The sequence below is a fragment of the Fukomys damarensis genome, unplaced genomic scaffold (genome assembly GCF_012274545.1).
Source record: "Fukomys damarensis isolate Sample0158 unplaced genomic scaffold, DMR_v1.0_HiC HiC_scaffold_12, whole genome shotgun sequence".
Taxonomy (NCBI): domain Eukaryota; kingdom Metazoa; phylum Chordata; class Mammalia; order Rodentia; family Bathyergidae; genus Fukomys; species Fukomys damarensis.
In genome coordinates this window covers 2756871-2772635 of record NW_022900924.1, presented here as the reverse complement: position 1 = coordinate 2772635, position 15765 = coordinate 2756871, and the positions used below count along the sequence as shown (strand labels likewise).

General features: G+C 43.0%; 2 protein-coding genes across 12 annotated transcripts in view; one reads left to right on the top strand and one right to left on the bottom strand.

Moving 5' to 3' along the window:
* The window catches only part of Hscb (HscB mitochondrial iron-sulfur cluster cochaperone), a 24253-nt gene extending 23864 nt beyond the window's left edge, over window positions 1–389 (bottom strand). For all 3 annotated transcript variants that reach the window (XM_033762289.1, XM_010603707.3, XM_019204505.2), the window contains exon 1: window positions 106–389. In XM_033762289.1, coding sequence (XP_033618180.1) covers window positions 106–341 — 236 coding nt within the window. In that variant the 5' untranslated portion in view covers window positions 342–389. The remainder of the gene's footprint in view (window positions 1–105) is intronic.
* Chek2 (checkpoint kinase 2) overlaps window positions 309–15765 on the top strand; it is a 33533-nt gene continuing 18076 nt past the window's right edge. For 5 of the 9 annotated variants that reach the window (XM_010603713.2, XM_010603714.2, XM_010603712.2 and 2 more), the window contains exons 1-7: window positions 309–661; window positions 2684–2752; window positions 2887–3265; window positions 8464–8588; window positions 8707–8854; window positions 9864–9954; window positions 12854–12965. In XM_010603713.2, the coding sequence (XP_010602015.1) occupies window positions 2893–3265; window positions 8464–8588; window positions 8707–8854; window positions 9864–9954; window positions 12854–12965 (849 nt within the window). In that variant the 5' untranslated portion in view covers window positions 309–661; window positions 2684–2752; window positions 2887–2892. Of the gene's footprint in view, window positions 662–744; window positions 896–1370; window positions 1883–2683; window positions 2753–2886; window positions 3266–8463; window positions 8589–8706; window positions 8855–9863; window positions 9955–12853; window positions 12966–15765 lie in introns of those variants that run through there. The other 4 variants (XM_010603710.2, XM_033762287.1, XM_010603711.2 and 1 more) reach the window with 4 other exon arrangements.

Below are 15765 nucleotides of genomic sequence, written 5' to 3'. Positions count from 1 at the left end.
ATTCGCCCAGCCCAGCCCAGCCCAGCCGCTCTGCCCTCCCCTCACGCAGGCCAGCCCCCGACGTCGCTCCCGTCCCGACCACACTCCCGGAGCGGCCGCGCGTACCAATCCAGGAGGCTGAAGTAGTCTCGAGTGGGGTCAGGTGGTTGCAGCGCGCTGCACTGCGGACAGAAGAGTCCGTCCCCCCGCGCAGGGCCCCGTGGGCTGCCGCACTTCCAACACCGCGGCGCACTGTTTCCTGCCTGCGAGGCAGCGTGGCAGCTTAGCAGTCTCCTTCCGGGGGCCCCCACCAGCCGTCGCCCCCATCCCCGAAGCAAGGCCCCGGCCCTCCAGCCCCACATCTAGGCCGCAGCCTATCTCGCCGCGGTCACCTTCTGGGGAAGAGCGCTGACCGGACTACAGAGGCTGATTGGCTAGGGAGCGCTAAGAGGGCGGGGTCACGGGGGGAAGCGTGGCGGCCGAGCGCCGTTCCTGCCTTCTGAACTACTACTCCCAGCAAGCATTGGTGTCTCGCGTGCCGGCCACATACGTTGCTTCTCATTGGTCCGGCGGTGCTAGGGGACGTTTTGATTGGTTGAGGGTGGAGTTTGTATGTGCAGGTTTAGCGCCACTGGGCTGCCTGCGGCTGCGTTGAGCTTGCTGCTCCTGGTGGGCTCACGCGGTGAGTCATAGTGGGAAACTTCCTTTGGGTGCTTGAAGGTTCGACTCCCATCGTTAGGTTTTATGCAAGTGTACTCTCTTTAGCTTCCGCTTTGACTGGATTTTTGAGCTGGAGAGTGCGTGGGCGACTCCTTTGTAGATGATCTTCGAGGTGAAATCCACTTTGTAGTACTTAAACGAAGAAGCAGGCCTACAGATGCATGCGGGACCAGAAGGAACAGAATTGTGATCAAAAGTAACTACCAGAGTGAAGTTACTTTGTAAATAATCATATAAATGCTGGTAGTTATGGTCGTTCTGTAAATTCAATCCTTAAGATACTAATGAGAAGCCAGTTTTAGCTGTTGGGCGCTACAGAGCCGACCTAGAATATTGTGCTAGTGCCCATAAATAAGAGTGTGAGATGGGGGGGCAGGCATAGAATAAGAGGGCGCCAGTCTTCCTTGGGACTCAAGTGTCTATGATTTGTGTTTTATATTTAATTTTTTATTGCTGAAATCATAAGTAGTTTTTAATGTACTGGTACTTATAGGTATACAGTACATTTACGTTCATCATTGGGAACTGTACCTTTACTTGATGTATCTTAGTTCTTATTTTTCCCCATTTCCTGCCCTCCCTTAAACCCCTCCACCCCTCCCTGTTTACAAAGATTTTGTTTCCATGTTTTCCTATTCTCATATTTTTTTCCTTTCCCTTCTTTCCTTTCTCCTACCTTTGTTTCATTTTAGCGAGGCTAGCACTAGGTAGTTCAGGCTGGCCTCAAACTCGTAGTGGTGATTTTCTTGTCTCAGTCACCGCGTGTGCCACCACGCCAGGCTTCACGTTTTGCTATTTGAAAAAAAGGTTGCGTGGAACCGCTTAGATCCTTCAGGATTGGGATCCTGGAGTTTTGCTGCACTCACCCCCCCCCAATATCTCCCAGTTAGTAGAGGGCTTGGAGTTGTTAGATCCATCTTTGTGTTTGGCCTCTTTAAGTGGGTTTAGTTGGGTGTCGGAAGATCTAGATGAACATGATTCCTACTCTCCTAGAGAATGCCTAGGGTTAGAAAGAGTAGCAATGATATTTTGTGCAAATACCCCCACCCCACGGCAAAGGGAGTTACTATGTAGTTTCCTTTTTGGTGGGTGGGTAGCGGGGATTGAACTCGGGACCTTGCACTTGGAGGCAGGCGCCAGAACCCGCCATTTGCAGATTGTTTTTACTCGTCTTTTATCCCAGGTGACTGGACACTTTCTTTTTTCTTTTTCCTTCCTTTTCAGAAATACGCATGAAATTTATGTGTAGTGTTGATTACATTAATAAATTTGTTTCCTTTAAAGAACTGTATGCATGGATTTTTTTTGAGTATCAATTTCATTGCTTTTATTTTTGGTTCGTTTTCTTTTTGAGACAGGGTTTTCCTATGTAGTTCAGGCAGGCCTCGGGCTCACTATGTAGCACAAGCTGGCCTTGAACTTGTGGCAGTCCTGCCTCAGTTGAATTTGTGGCAATCCTTCTGCCTTAGTTTCCCAAGTGCTGGGATTACAGGGGGATAATACCATGCTCGGAAATTTCATTGCTGTTTCCTTGCTTATAGCCTTCAGATAATTTTATTTTGGTATTTTTTCCTGTTGTTTATGGCAGACAAAAAACCTGATCCACTGAAAGTGATCTTGTGAAAAGTTCAGCCCAGAAGAACCTTAGGTAGACTGTTAGGATTTTTTTTTCTTTTTAGACGTTTGGGACTAAACCAAGTGTCTTGTACATGTTAGGCAATGCTGTCCCACTGAGTTACAAGCTTATCCCTTTTTTAAAAAAATTCTTATTTTGAAAACAGGGTCTCCCTAAATTGCCTACATTGGCCTCAAACTTTCAATCCTCCAGGGTCAGCCTTCTCAGTAGCTGGGATTATAAGCGTGCCATTGTCGTGCTTGGCTGTTAGGATTTGCAGGGCATGCTTATCTTGGATCTCTTTTTTTTTTTGGTTTTTCGAGATGGTCTTGCTAGGTAGTTCATTCTGGCTTTGAACTCCCTATGTAGCCTGGGCTGGCCTTGAACTCATGGCCTCGAACTCCTGCTGACACAGCTCCTCAAGTGCTGGGATAACAGGTGTGTACCACTACGCCTTCTTTTCTTTCTTTTTCTTTAGCCGTGATAATGTGCCTGTTCACTCTTGAACTTGAAACTCTTCAGTAAGTCTCGTTCCTTACAACTTACCTTATAATTGGACATTTACTTTTGAGGTCACGATGTCTCGGGAGTCAGATGCGGACAGTCAGCAGTCCTACGGCGGCGGCACCTCTTCTCAGGCTCACGGCAGTGGTACGAGTTTACAAACCCAAGGTGGCCTCACTCCGTCCCAGGGCAGTTTCTCCCAGTCCCTCGGAATCGGTTCACAGTCTCACGGGTCCTTGTCGCAGTCCCAAGGCACTTCCAGCTCCTCCACTGGCACAGTGTCCACCTCCAGCCAGTCCTCTCAGTCCAGCTCTGGGACGCTGAGCTCCTTAGAGACTGTGTCTACTCAGGAACTCTGTTCTATTCCTGAGGACCAAGAACCCGAGGAACCTGTTCCTGCCCCTTGGGCTCGGCTGTGGGCTCTTCAGGAAGGATTCTCCAATTTCGGTAAGCTCTTTTGTTATACGGAATCATGCATGTTTAGAAAAAGTTGCAGAAGGTTGTCTAAGCTGAAGAGCTTAGGGCACTCACGGAATGATTGTGGAGTTTAAAGGTAATGAAAGATAAAAGGGCATGGTGGGCTGGGCATGGTGGTGCATTCCCATAATCCCAGCACTTGGGAGGCTGAGGCCGGAGCACTGTTGCAACTTTGAGGCCAGCCTGAGCTACAAGATGAGCCCAAGGGTAGGCCGGAACCGTAGAGCAAGGTCCTGTCTCAAAAGTAAAATAGCACATTTTTGTACGAGAGCCCCAGAGTTGTTCTGAATAGCGACTGTTATTCGTGGACTCTGTTTGCTACTCGTTTTTTTCTCCAAATTGCCAACAGTGTAATTCCAGTGTGTTGGGCTTCCCTGACATGTCCTGGTCCCAGTAGAGAGTCTTTGCCATGCCATGAGAATGTTTGAAGTAGGATTTTTCCTTCTTCTTACAGTAAAATGACTTTATATGTTAAAATCTTTGATTTGAGTGTTGTGGTGCACGCCTGTAATCCCAGCACTCAGGAGGCTGAGGCAGGAGAATTGCAGGTTTGAGGCCAGCCTGGGCTACATAGCGAGCTCAAGGCTGATCTAGACTATATATGGGACCCTATCTTCGAAAAACAAAAACGAAACAAAACTTGATGTAGAAAATAGTATTAAGAAATGAGTGACTAATGTGCTACTTTTGTATGTTCTCGCTATCCTTCCATTTCACTTAAATGTCAATTTTAATTTTAATGACTTGAAAAAATAGTAAAAAGAAATAGAGCAACAATATAGCAACATTAAATTTAGAGGTAAACATTTAGAGCTATTTTTTACCTTTTTGTTGTTGTTGATTTGTTTTGTTTTTTGTTCCGCTTTTTTTGGTACCAGGGATCAAACTCAGGACCTTGTGCTTGCAAGGCAGGTGGCAGTACCCTTAAGCTAAATGCCCGGCCCCTGTTTTGTTTTGGAGACAGGGTCTCATTATGTAGTTCAGGCTAGACTTGAACTCACTATGTAGCTCAGGCTGGCCTTGAATTCACCCTGATCCTCCTGCCTCAACCTCTGGAATGCTAGAATTATAGGCATGGGCTACCATGCCTGGCTCTTGATTTGGTTATTTGAGACAGGGTCTTGCTGTGTAGTCTAGTCTGGTTTTGAAATCACTATCTGCTCTGGGCTGGCCTTGAATTCATGGCAATCCTCCTGCCTCAGCCTCCCAAGTGCTGGGATTCCAGGTGTGTGCCACCACGCCCAGCACATTTTCTTTTTGTTGGCAGTTTTAGCACCTTTTGCTGTCTCGTCATTGGATCTTCCCCTCTTTCAAAGAAACTCTCCAGTGATGTTTTTTTTTTACTCACTTTGGCTAGGGTTATCTTGTGACCTTACCGAAACTAAGATTGACACAAGTGCACAGTGCAGGAAAGAGGCATGGATGGAAGTGGTAAATAAAATGTAGGGTGGGCCACAGGTGGACTAAAATGTGTCATATTTTGTCTTAAAGCCTGCTGTCAGATGTAGATGTATAATTGAAGTCCATCAACTCACCGGCCACTCTAGAGCCTGCCACCAGATGCAGCTTTTCACTTGCTACTTCTGACAGCGTTTTGGTATGAATCCGCAAGTGATTATTATGGTCTCTGGGCAGTCAAACCTCTCGGCTAGTGTCAATCTGTATTTGCAGCCACTCCCCGGGGCTAGCATCGCAGCCTTGGTTCCACCTTAGATCATCAGGTTTAAGAGTTTCATAAGGACCGCAAAGTCTAGATTGTGCAGTTTACCCGTGGATTTAAGGTTCCTAGGAGAATCTAATTGTGCCACTGATCTGACAGGGAGTAGAGCACCCGTGGTTATGTGAGCGGTGGGGAGTGGCAGTAAGTCCGGGTGAAGCTTCACCCGCCTGCCATCCACCTCCTCCTGTGTGGCCCTGGTCCTGGATGGGGCCTCTGTCCTAGAATGCTGGGATTGCAGGTGGTGCCATCACACCCAGCTTTATGTTTAACTTTGTAAGGAACTGGCAAACTATTTTCTATAGTGGCTATACCATATTCTTTTGTTTTGTCCTGAAGCGCTATCATTACACAGCTCAGAATGGTCTTGATCTCATGATCCTCTTGCCAGGGCTGAGATTGTATGCACAGTCATGCTCAGCAAGAGGAAACTGTTTTTGGCTTTTTGAGACAGAGTCTTGATCTTGGTTCAGGCTGGCCTTGAAATCATAGCGATTCTCCTGCCTCAAAAGGAAATGAGAGAGAGTGTGTTTGTGTGTGTGTGTGTGTGTGTGTGTGTACATGCTGGTGATTAAACCTAGGGCTTTGTGCCTGCTAGGTAAGCGCTTTGCCACTGAACTCCATCTCCCCTTTTGTGTCATTTCTTAATTGGATTGTCTTTTTTTGTTGTTTGTTTGGTATTGGGGATCGAACTTGGGACCTTGTGCTTGTGAGGCAGGCGTGGCACCACTGAGCTAAAGCCCCGGCCTCTGGACTGTCTTTTTGTGCCCCAGAAATTACAATCTTCTTTAAACAATTTTTAGTTATGGTGTTCCTTGGTCTCCTCGTGACATATCTTTAATTTTTCTGTTCTGTCCTGCTTCCATGTACACATCTGCCCAAGGGTTTGCCTTGTGAGCCGAGGTGAAAGCCAGCCCTTCCTTTTATTCCGTCCACCATCCCTGGGCTTTCCTCTTCAATTCTCCATGTCCTTCCTTTTCCCAACTGGTTTCTTTCTTCTTCTTCTTCTTGATTGAGTCCAGGGCCTTCACACTGACCTATATCCCCATCCATTTTTTGTGTTTATTTTTATTTTTTTTGAGACAAGTCTTGTTCAATTACTAATTTGCTCAGTCTGGACTCAAAGTACAAATCTCCGATGATTAGTGTCTTTATATTGTATACCTAAAATGTACTAGTCAACTTAATGGAAAAAAAAATGAATGGTACGTCATGGCATTTAGTAGTCACAGTGTTGTTCATTTGTCTGTCTATGTAGTTCAACACATTTCCACCATTCCGAAATGAATTAAAGATACTCTCTTTTCTGTTTTTCTTCTGCTCTGCATTTTTGTTTCTTTCTCTCCCTTCCTCTCGCTCTCCCCCTCTTTTCCTCCTCCCTCTTCTCCTTCACTCCCTCTTTCTAGTGGGAGATCATTTTGTTGCCCAGAGTCGGGCTTAGGTGATCCTCTGGCCTTACCCACCCAAGTAGCAGGGACTATGGCTGTGTACCACTGCACCAAGCTTAGATCTCTTGTCTTTGTCTTTGTCTTTGTCTTTGTCTTGTACCGGGGACCTTGCGCTGGCGAGGCAGGCAGCGGAACCACTGAGCCAAGTCCCTGGCCCGCATTTCATTTAGATAGTGTCATACAGTGTGTGACCTTTTTGGGTCTTGTAACTTTCACTTAGCATGATGTTCGGAAGGGTCCCATGCTGTATGATATGTTAGTATTTCATACATTTTTATAACGTCCGAATAATATTCTGTTTTACAGTGAATCTCATAATTTGTTTCTGCATTCATCCACAGTTGGGCATTGTATGTAGCACTGGTGTGAACATTGGGAAAAGTGATTTGAATTCCTGGGTTTAGTTCTTTTGGGTTTATACCTGGAAATAGAATTGCTGAGCCATATGAGAGGTTCTTTTGGTGCTGGGGATCAAACTTATCTCTTTGTACACTCTACCTCAGGGCTATATCCCCATCCCTAGACCTCTTTTTTTATAGGCATCTTTTGGGGTGTGATGTGACTACCTTTGTACTTTGGATAGATAGATTTTGGCAAATTGTTCTCCCTAGATAATTGTATAAAGTGTGCACGAATTGGACCTTTTCTTCCTGTTTCACATTATCTGTTATACATTTTGATACTTGTTTAAATTTTCAGTTTCTCACACCAGAGAAACTATTTGGTATTTACATATGTGTGTCCTATTTATTTCACTTGAGAATATGGCCTCAGTGTACACCATTTAGCTATAAATATCTCTAGTTTCTCTTTGTGGCTGTATGGTACTCCATTAAAAAAAAAATCCACATCTTTATCCAGTTCAAGGTACATTTAATTTCCCCTGATATGTGTTAGTCATGCTAAAGCTGTACTTTTTTTTTTTCCTCAATATTGAACCTAGAGCATTCACAGTAAGCTATATTCCCAGCCCTTTTATATTTTTAAATTTTGAGACAGGGTCTTGCTAAGTCATTCACGCTGGGCTCGAACTTGTGAGCTTCCTGCCTCAGCTTCCCAGAGTGCTAGGATTACAAGGGTCTACCACCATGCCTGGCTGGAGCTATCCTTTTTTTTGTTTTGTTTTGTTTTTTTGGTACTGGGGCTCGAACTTGGGACCTTCTGCATGCGAGGCAGGCGGTGGAACCACTGAGGTAAATTAAATCCCTGGCCCTGGAGCTATGCTCTTAAACAAGAGACCCATGGTTGCCCTCCTGGATTTTATGTTCTGTTGGGGAAACAGTATATAAATGGTCAGTATAACTTCCGATTGTGACCCATACATGGGAAATAAAGCAGGATATATCATTATAACAGGTGGGGGTCTGCTTATACAGAAATCTGAGTAGGGGTGATAAATTTGAGTCTAGATACCAAAGACAAGAGGAAAGGAGCCTTTCGGGTAGTTAGGAATGGGGAAGTGGAGAGGCCACAGAGCTGATTTTGCTTAGCATACGTGGGGAATGAAAGGAGGCCAGAGGGACTGGTGTATGAGCAAGGGGCAGGGCTCCAGATGACATTGGAACGGAGAGAGCGCAAGACCCTGAGCATCTGTAGATTTCATACCGAGTACGATGGGAGCCTGAGGAAAGTAATAAACGGGAAACTCCTCCATTGGAAGTACTTTCCGAGTCATTAAAAGTTATTTGAGAAGTTTTAATGGCTGCTTGTGTTTCACGGTTCTGTGTAAACCATCACTGTTCAAACCCATTGTGAAATTTGTGTCTCCCACCCGTTTTTAGTGCTAAGGACCGAACCCAAGGTCTCAGGTGTGCTAGGCGTGAACTCTGCCGCAGTTAAAGCTCTCAGCACTCCCGTATTTGTAAGCTTACAAAATGTTGATAATTAAATCTGTAATTTTGATTGCCTTCTCCTGTTTTCCTACAAGTAGATCTTAGGAGTAATTTTTACATGTGTCTTATAGAGAAAATTCAACAGCCCTCTGGTATGGTTTTGTATTGCAGAGTGTGTTAATGACAACTACTGGTTTGGGAGGGATAAAAGCTGTGACTATTGCTTTGATGAACCACTTCTAAAAAGAACAGATAAATATAGGACATATAGCAAGAAACACTTTCGGATTTTCAGGGTAGGTAACCAACGTCCATATACTTGGGAGAACTGGTAATCTAGTCATTTTTCTCGGATATCTTTTCACTACAAATCTCTGCTGTTAAAACTTTGAAATAAAATGTCCTGTATTTTAGGAAAGGGGCCCTAAAGACTCTTACATCGCATACATAGAAGATCACAGTGGGAATGGAACCTTTGTAAATACAGAGCTTGTAGGAAGAGGAAAACGTCATCCGTTGAGTAACAATTCTGAAATTGCACTTTCACTATGTAGAAATAAAGGTAATGTTATCTTACACTTACTGGATTTTTTTTCCTCCTGTTGTGTAAAAGAGAAAAATTGACTTTGACCTTACAGAATGTGGTTTAAGTGAGTGAAATTAAATTACCATGCAAAATTTAGTTCTGCTGTTATCATTGCTTTTTTTTTGTACTGGGGATTGAACTCGGAACCTTGTGCTCGTGAGGCAGTCAGCGGAACCGCTGAGCTAAATCCCTGGCCCCCTTCATTGAATTTTTAAATGACAAAGTTCTATCCAGACAGATTTTCTTAGGCTTAATTGGTTACTGGTTTTACGTAAAGCCGTATGCTATCATTTGAGTCATCGCATTGGTTCCTTGGTTCAGTTTATACCACACCGGTCTGGCATATGCATGTGCTGTTCTTGTAGGTTATTAATTCTCCCTCCTCCCTCCTGTCTCTTCCTCCTCTCCTTCATCTCACGCTCTTCTTTTTTCTATTAATTAATTTCTGTGTACATTTATGAAGCTCCTTTTCTATGCCAAGTCTTAGGCTATAGGTGTTTCTGTAAGAGACTCAGTTTAGTGGTGCTGGGGGTTGAAGGTTGGACTTTGCACGTGTTAGGCAAGTGCCGGCCTACACCAAGCCACTCTCTCAACAGTCTACCTTCTTAAATATCATGTAGCTATGCTCTGCAAGTGCAGATGTTTGTTGTCACCTTCAGGCAGTATTTTCTAAACATCCACTCCTAGAAACAACAAATATCACATCTAAAACACTGTTGCCAGTCGCGATGGTGCACGCCTGTCGTCCCAGCACTTGGGAGGCTGAGGCAGGAGGATTTCTGTGAGTTTGAGACCAGCCTGGGCTACATAGTGAGTTCCAGGTCAGTCTCAACTACATAGTGAGACCCTGTCTCAAAAAATACAAAAAAACCCACAAACAAACAAACAAAAAAAACAATTGCCTTACAGTCCCTATAACTAAATTTTAGCATAAATTATCTAGTTGTATGAATTAATAAGCCCATTTCTGCCCTTTTTCTCTTAGTTTTCGTATTTTTTGATCTGACTGTAGATGATCAGTCAGTTTATCCCAAGCAATTAAGAGATGAATACATCATATCAAAAACTCTTGGAAGGTAAGTTTCTTTTTCTTATGTAAGCTGTACTTCATTATCTTCCTCTTTATTTGTTATTGGTTAGTTTTTGTCCTGATTTATACCATTATTTATTCATCCATGATCTCAGAAATCCTTTTGACATCTGAATTATTTAGAAGGTGGCTGAAGTCAGGATGGCCAAGAGGTCTCAGGCTCTGTGTTCAGAAGGTGGCTAGATTCTGAAATTTGATTTTCCATTCAGTCTGTTGTGATGTCACGTGCTTTGGAGTCTCTGGGAAACTCCACTGTAGACTCAGGAGAAAACGAGATTGGAAAAGACAAGTAAGGTCTTGGTAATATTCTGAACTTAGTGCTGACTGTGGATGCCTGGGTGGTCTTGGGTCTTCTAAGGGCTGCCCAGTCAGACTCTGAGAACTATTTCCTTAGGAAAAGAATTCAGTATACTTTTTTTTTTTTTTTTTTTTTTTTTTTTTTTGGTATTTATATTATACAATTTCTTTTACCCATTTCTTCCCCCTTGCAAAGGCCTTTCTATTGATATATCCTGTAAATCCAGTGGTACTTTTGTTTGGTTTTGTTTTGTGGTGCTGGGGACAGGGCCTCACACATGGTAGGTATGCCACCAATGAGCACCTTCCTCAGACTTCTCTTGATTTTTTTTTTTTTTTGAAAAGTGAAAGAAGAAAGTGCGTAGAAGGAAATAACCCTTAGGTATCAACAGCGAAAAGACAAGTAGTCTCAAAGGAGGAGGCAGCAAAAGGCTCAAATAGACATTTCTCTAAAGAAGATACACCTGGCTGGGGATTTAGCTCAGTGGTGCCACCGCCTTCCTTGCAAGCTCAACGGCCTGAGTTTGATCTCTGGTCCCAACACAAACAAAAACAAAAACATGTGAAAACCACTTTGAGATACTACTTCACACCAGTCTCCTTAGGATAGCCATAATAGTGGGGCAAAAATGAACAAGTGTTGGTGAGGACGTGGAGACGTTGGAAGCCCTGTTCACTGCCGGTAGGAATGGGAAACAATTTGGTATCTAAAAGTTAAGCACAGCATTAGTTGTATGACCTGGAAATTCTCTTCTTATGTGTATAGATAACCTTGTATTAGAAATAGGTGTTCAGGTAAAAACTTGCATTAGAATGTTCATAGCAGCTCTATTTATAATGATGAAGCCTTATTTTTCTATTTTCTTTTTTATGCTTGTACTTTTGGTGTCATATTTAAGAAGCAATTCACAGGGCTGGGGATTTGGCTCAGTGGTTCCACTGCCTGCCTCGCAAGTGCAAGGGTCCGAGTTCGATCCCTGGTACCGAAAACAAAACAAAACAAAACAATTCACAGGAGGTGAAAGCAACTGAAATAAATGCCCATCTAAAGATGCTGGATAGCTGGGTGAGCTGGCACATGGCCATAATCCCAGGTACTCGGGAAGCCGAGGCTGGAGGATTTCAAGTTCAAGGCCAGCCTGGTCAATTTAGCTAGACCCTGTCTCAAAATAAAGTAAGAAGGGATGTTATGTAGCTCAGTGCTCACTGGGTTCCATAACCAGTACAAAAACAGGTTGAGGGGGTAGGGAATAAACAAAATGTGACATTTCTACCCAAGGGAATATTACCCAGCTACGAAAAGGAATGAACTATTCGGGTGCCATACAAGAACTATGCTTGCCATGCAAGAGAGTACCCAACTACTCTGGAAGCTGAGGTGGAAGAGTTTCAAGTTCGAGTCCAGCCTGGGCAATTTTACAAGACCCTGTCAGAAAAAAGGGTGGTGAGGTGTCTGGGAAGTACCTCAGTGACAGAGTATTTGCGTAGTGCAGGTGAAGCTTTGGCTTCGTTCTGCAGTAGCACGAGAACAAAGTGTACACTCACGCGCACGCATGCACACATACACACACACACACACACACACACAATACAAGGAAAAAATCCTCTTCCCACACAAACCAATAAAACAAAACAAGCCTTGTGTTGTAAAAGATCACAAAGGTAAGAGGCAGGGATGTAGTTCAGTGCTTTCACCGCCTGCCTCACAAGTGCAAGGACCCAAGTTCGATCCCTGGTACCAAAAAAAAAAAAAAAATCTCAAATTAAGTTTTAAATAGTATATATTTAACACAATAAAAAACATGTGTTGGTAAGTCCCCCACTGTACTCCCTCAAAAAGTATAGTTCTAACTGTCTGTTTCAGGCAGGTCCAAGTAGATGATCGATACTGTGGTAACCTTCGCGTTGGGCTGATTCAAGCTCTGGAAAACCTAGCTTACTTAGGGTTAACGTGTGCCTTCCACTTTGAACCATGAGCGGTACACGCATGACTGTCGCACTGGGTGGCTTTTGATTCATTTATTAGTAACAAGACCGATACGAGTGATTAGATTCTTTTGTACCACCAGTGGTTGAAGCTGCCCAGCGGTGAGATGAGTAGCGTTCCTCCTCCTCCACTTGTAATATCAACTCCAGATCTTTGTGAGAGGTTGCTGCAAGCAAGTTACTTGTATAATACTTTCAGATTTGATGTCTGGTACAGTTCATGTCAAATAGCTTATGCGTTCTTTTGAAGATAGAGAATAAGGACAGAGAAAAGTGCCAGTGAAAATAATTCATGTGCAGATTCTGTTTACTATTATTTGTTTTGGACACTCATTTTTGACCAGGGAAGAATGTTCTAGTTGGCGTGTCCACGTCCTCAGGATAAGTCATTAATCAGCTCGGAAATGGCATTTGGAGCTCACTCGGTGTGGTTGGGTGATTTACACCCTTGATATTCCGCATTGTTAAGGTTTCATTGCATCCTGTGATATAGGAACAATAAAAGCTGTCTTTAACTTCTCATAGCCAAGGCAGACTTGAGTATGGAGGATTGTCATGATTAAAAACATCCCAAAAGATCACTGTCTTGTTTTTCTCTCTAGTGGTGCTTGTGGAGAGGTAAAACTGGCCTTTGAGAGGAAAACGTGTAGGAAAGTAGCCATAAAGATCATCAGCAAAAGGAAATTTGCTATCGGTTCTTTGAAAGAGTCAGTGGTAAGTACCTGTGTTTTTGGCTGCTCCAGTCTTTGATGATTTTCCATCTCAGGAAGAGATTGACTGCTCAGACCCAGTAATTTGTGAATATCAAAGAATATTGCAAAGTTTTTGCTTCGGAAGCACATGTATTAAAAGAACACTAACGGGTTTCAACCATCTTTTAATTAATTTAAAAATTTTTACTTATAGATGATCTGGGTCCAGAAATATTTTGTTGTGCCTAATAATGTATGTGGCAGGGAGGGTTTTTTTCTTTTTTTTCTCTTCCAATGTAATGAAACTTTGTACAATAATTGAAGGGAAATGAGAGAAAAAAAAAATCCAACCATAATCCTGCCGTTATAACTGTACAGCTGTTTTCAGTTTTCCTTTTCTTTCTAGTCTCGGTTTGTATAAATCTGTGTTTTTGGATGACTGAAATCTTATGCCATTCCGCTTTTCCGCATATGCTTGGGAGCATAGGCTTCCCATAATACATTGTTCTTTTTGATGATTATCCCCATTTCACCAGCTTCCTCATGATTTTATTTATTTGCATGCAATCCTTTTAAACATTTAATCTATTTCTATATTGTCATAGTGGTTCTACATTTTTTTTGTACCGGGGTTGAAACTCGGGACCTTGTGCTTGCAAGGCAGGCAGTGGCACCACAGAATTAAATCCCGGCCCTGTATTGTCATAGTGGAAATGAAACTTCTTGGGGTTAGAGTTCTTTTTTGGTACCGGGGATTGAACTTGCGCTTGGTGTCAGGCGGTGGAACCACTGAGTCAAATCCCCGGCGCCCAGAGTTAGAGTTCTACTGAGAAAAATTTTACAAATTAACAAAAGCTTGATTTCAATCTGTCATAAATACTGCACTCTATTTCTGAACATTTATTTTGAAAACCATTGTCAACAATGTAACATCCCCAGCACCCTGAAAATGTATCATTTTGGTTTATTATACAGTTGATGATTATCATTCTAACCCGGAGTTTTGAAGGATGAAAAACCACAGGGGCAAAAAATAGCAACAATTCATTAGTAACAATGCATCTGTTTTCCAAGCCCTGCCTAAGCCTTGCTTCCCTGCTGGTGCCCCTTAAAGTAGTAGAAAGTGTCTAAAGGGTCAGTGTGTTGCCTTTCTGTCACAAAATACCTGAGAAAATCAACGTAGAGAAGAGAGAGATACTTTAGCTCACAGTTTCAGGGGTCTTCGTCCACGCTCGCGTGGCTCCTGTTTCTGGGCCTACGGTCAGGCAGTGCGTCACGGTGGGGAGTGTGGGGGAGCAAAACTGCTCATCTCACGGTCCCCAGAAAGCAGAGTGTGAAAGACAGGAAGGGGCTAGGGACAAAACCACCCTACAAGGGCAAGCTGTCAGAGACCGACTTCCTCTAGCAAGTCTCTACTAGAGTTTCCACCACCTCCCAATAGCCTATTACAGGGCTGGGGATTTAGCGCAGTGGTTCTGGAGACTGCCTCTCAAGCGCAAGGACCTGAGTTCGATCCCTGATACCAAAAAAAAAAGAAAGAAAGAAAGAAAAAGAAATAGTCCATTAAGCAATCACCTCCCACTGTTGCATCGGGGATCAAATCTTCAAAACATTAGCCTTGGGACTTTAAGGTCCAAACTGTAAGCATCAGTCAAGCAGCATTTCTTAGGCTTTTCCGCTTTGCATTCAATTCTGAAACTGTCCCACGGACTCTGCAGATGCTCTGAATGATCCTGCAGCCAGGTTTGCAGATATCCATTCTCAAAAAAGGAACGGTCCCAACTTTTTAATAGTTTGCACCACGATTCCTTTGGCTATTTAGGTAATTCCGAATTAGTCACTCTGCTCTTTGGGTGATGGAGCAACGACTGTGTCAGCATTCGTGGATTGTAGATTTTTTTTTCTTGTTTGTGGTAGTGCGGATCCAGTTGAGGTCCTCATACATGCTATGCAAAGGCTCTTACCAGGGAGCACTGCATCCTCAGCTTGAAGTTAAGTTATTTAAATTGTCTCTATATAGTTAATTATTCATTTTATTACATTTTCTGTAATCCACATTTACTATATAGATGATGTAGCCAAATTTATTGGTCTTTCCACATATGACCTAAGGAAGTAATGTAGAACATAGCCTCTAATCATATTTTCCTTTGTGGCCAGCTGTTTCTGGCTATTATACTTTAACATTCCTTAAAGATTTTTTCCCTCTAGACAATGCCATTCTCACACAGCAGGAGGAATTTCCTTTCTGTGTTCACTTTGCTATAGGTCTTTTCCCCTGTGATTCTGGTTTGCTTTCCATTTAGAGAAGAAAATATCTACCAGATTTAAAAAAAAATTTAAAGAGTAAACTTTTACTTCTTAATTTCACTGTACACATCATACTGGATTCTTTCTGACCTCTTTACTTTCAGAGTACCCACACCCTGATGTGCTAATGAGTGTTAAAGGCTTACAGGAAGAGGCAGGCTTTTAAAATGAAACATCTGGGGTTTCTTAGCTGAGTCCATTTTACGTGAATGTGTAATTCTATATCCTCTTTGCTTGTGGAGGGTGCAGCCCGAGAAGTTGAGTTGCTTGATTCATTTTTTTGAATCTGTAATAGGGAACAATGTCAGCTTTCCAAAGCTTCCTCCCTTCAGAGTCTCCATGAACATGTTAGCCTATATCTGAAGTTGGAACCTGTTTTATCCTCAGTAATTTGAGATTTCACTTGACATTTTCTTCTGTTTAATTAAAGACCTTCTTTTCCATGATCATTGATTTTACTACATTTTTGTGGGGGGTGGGTTGTTGTTTTTTGGGTTTTTTTTTTTTTTTTT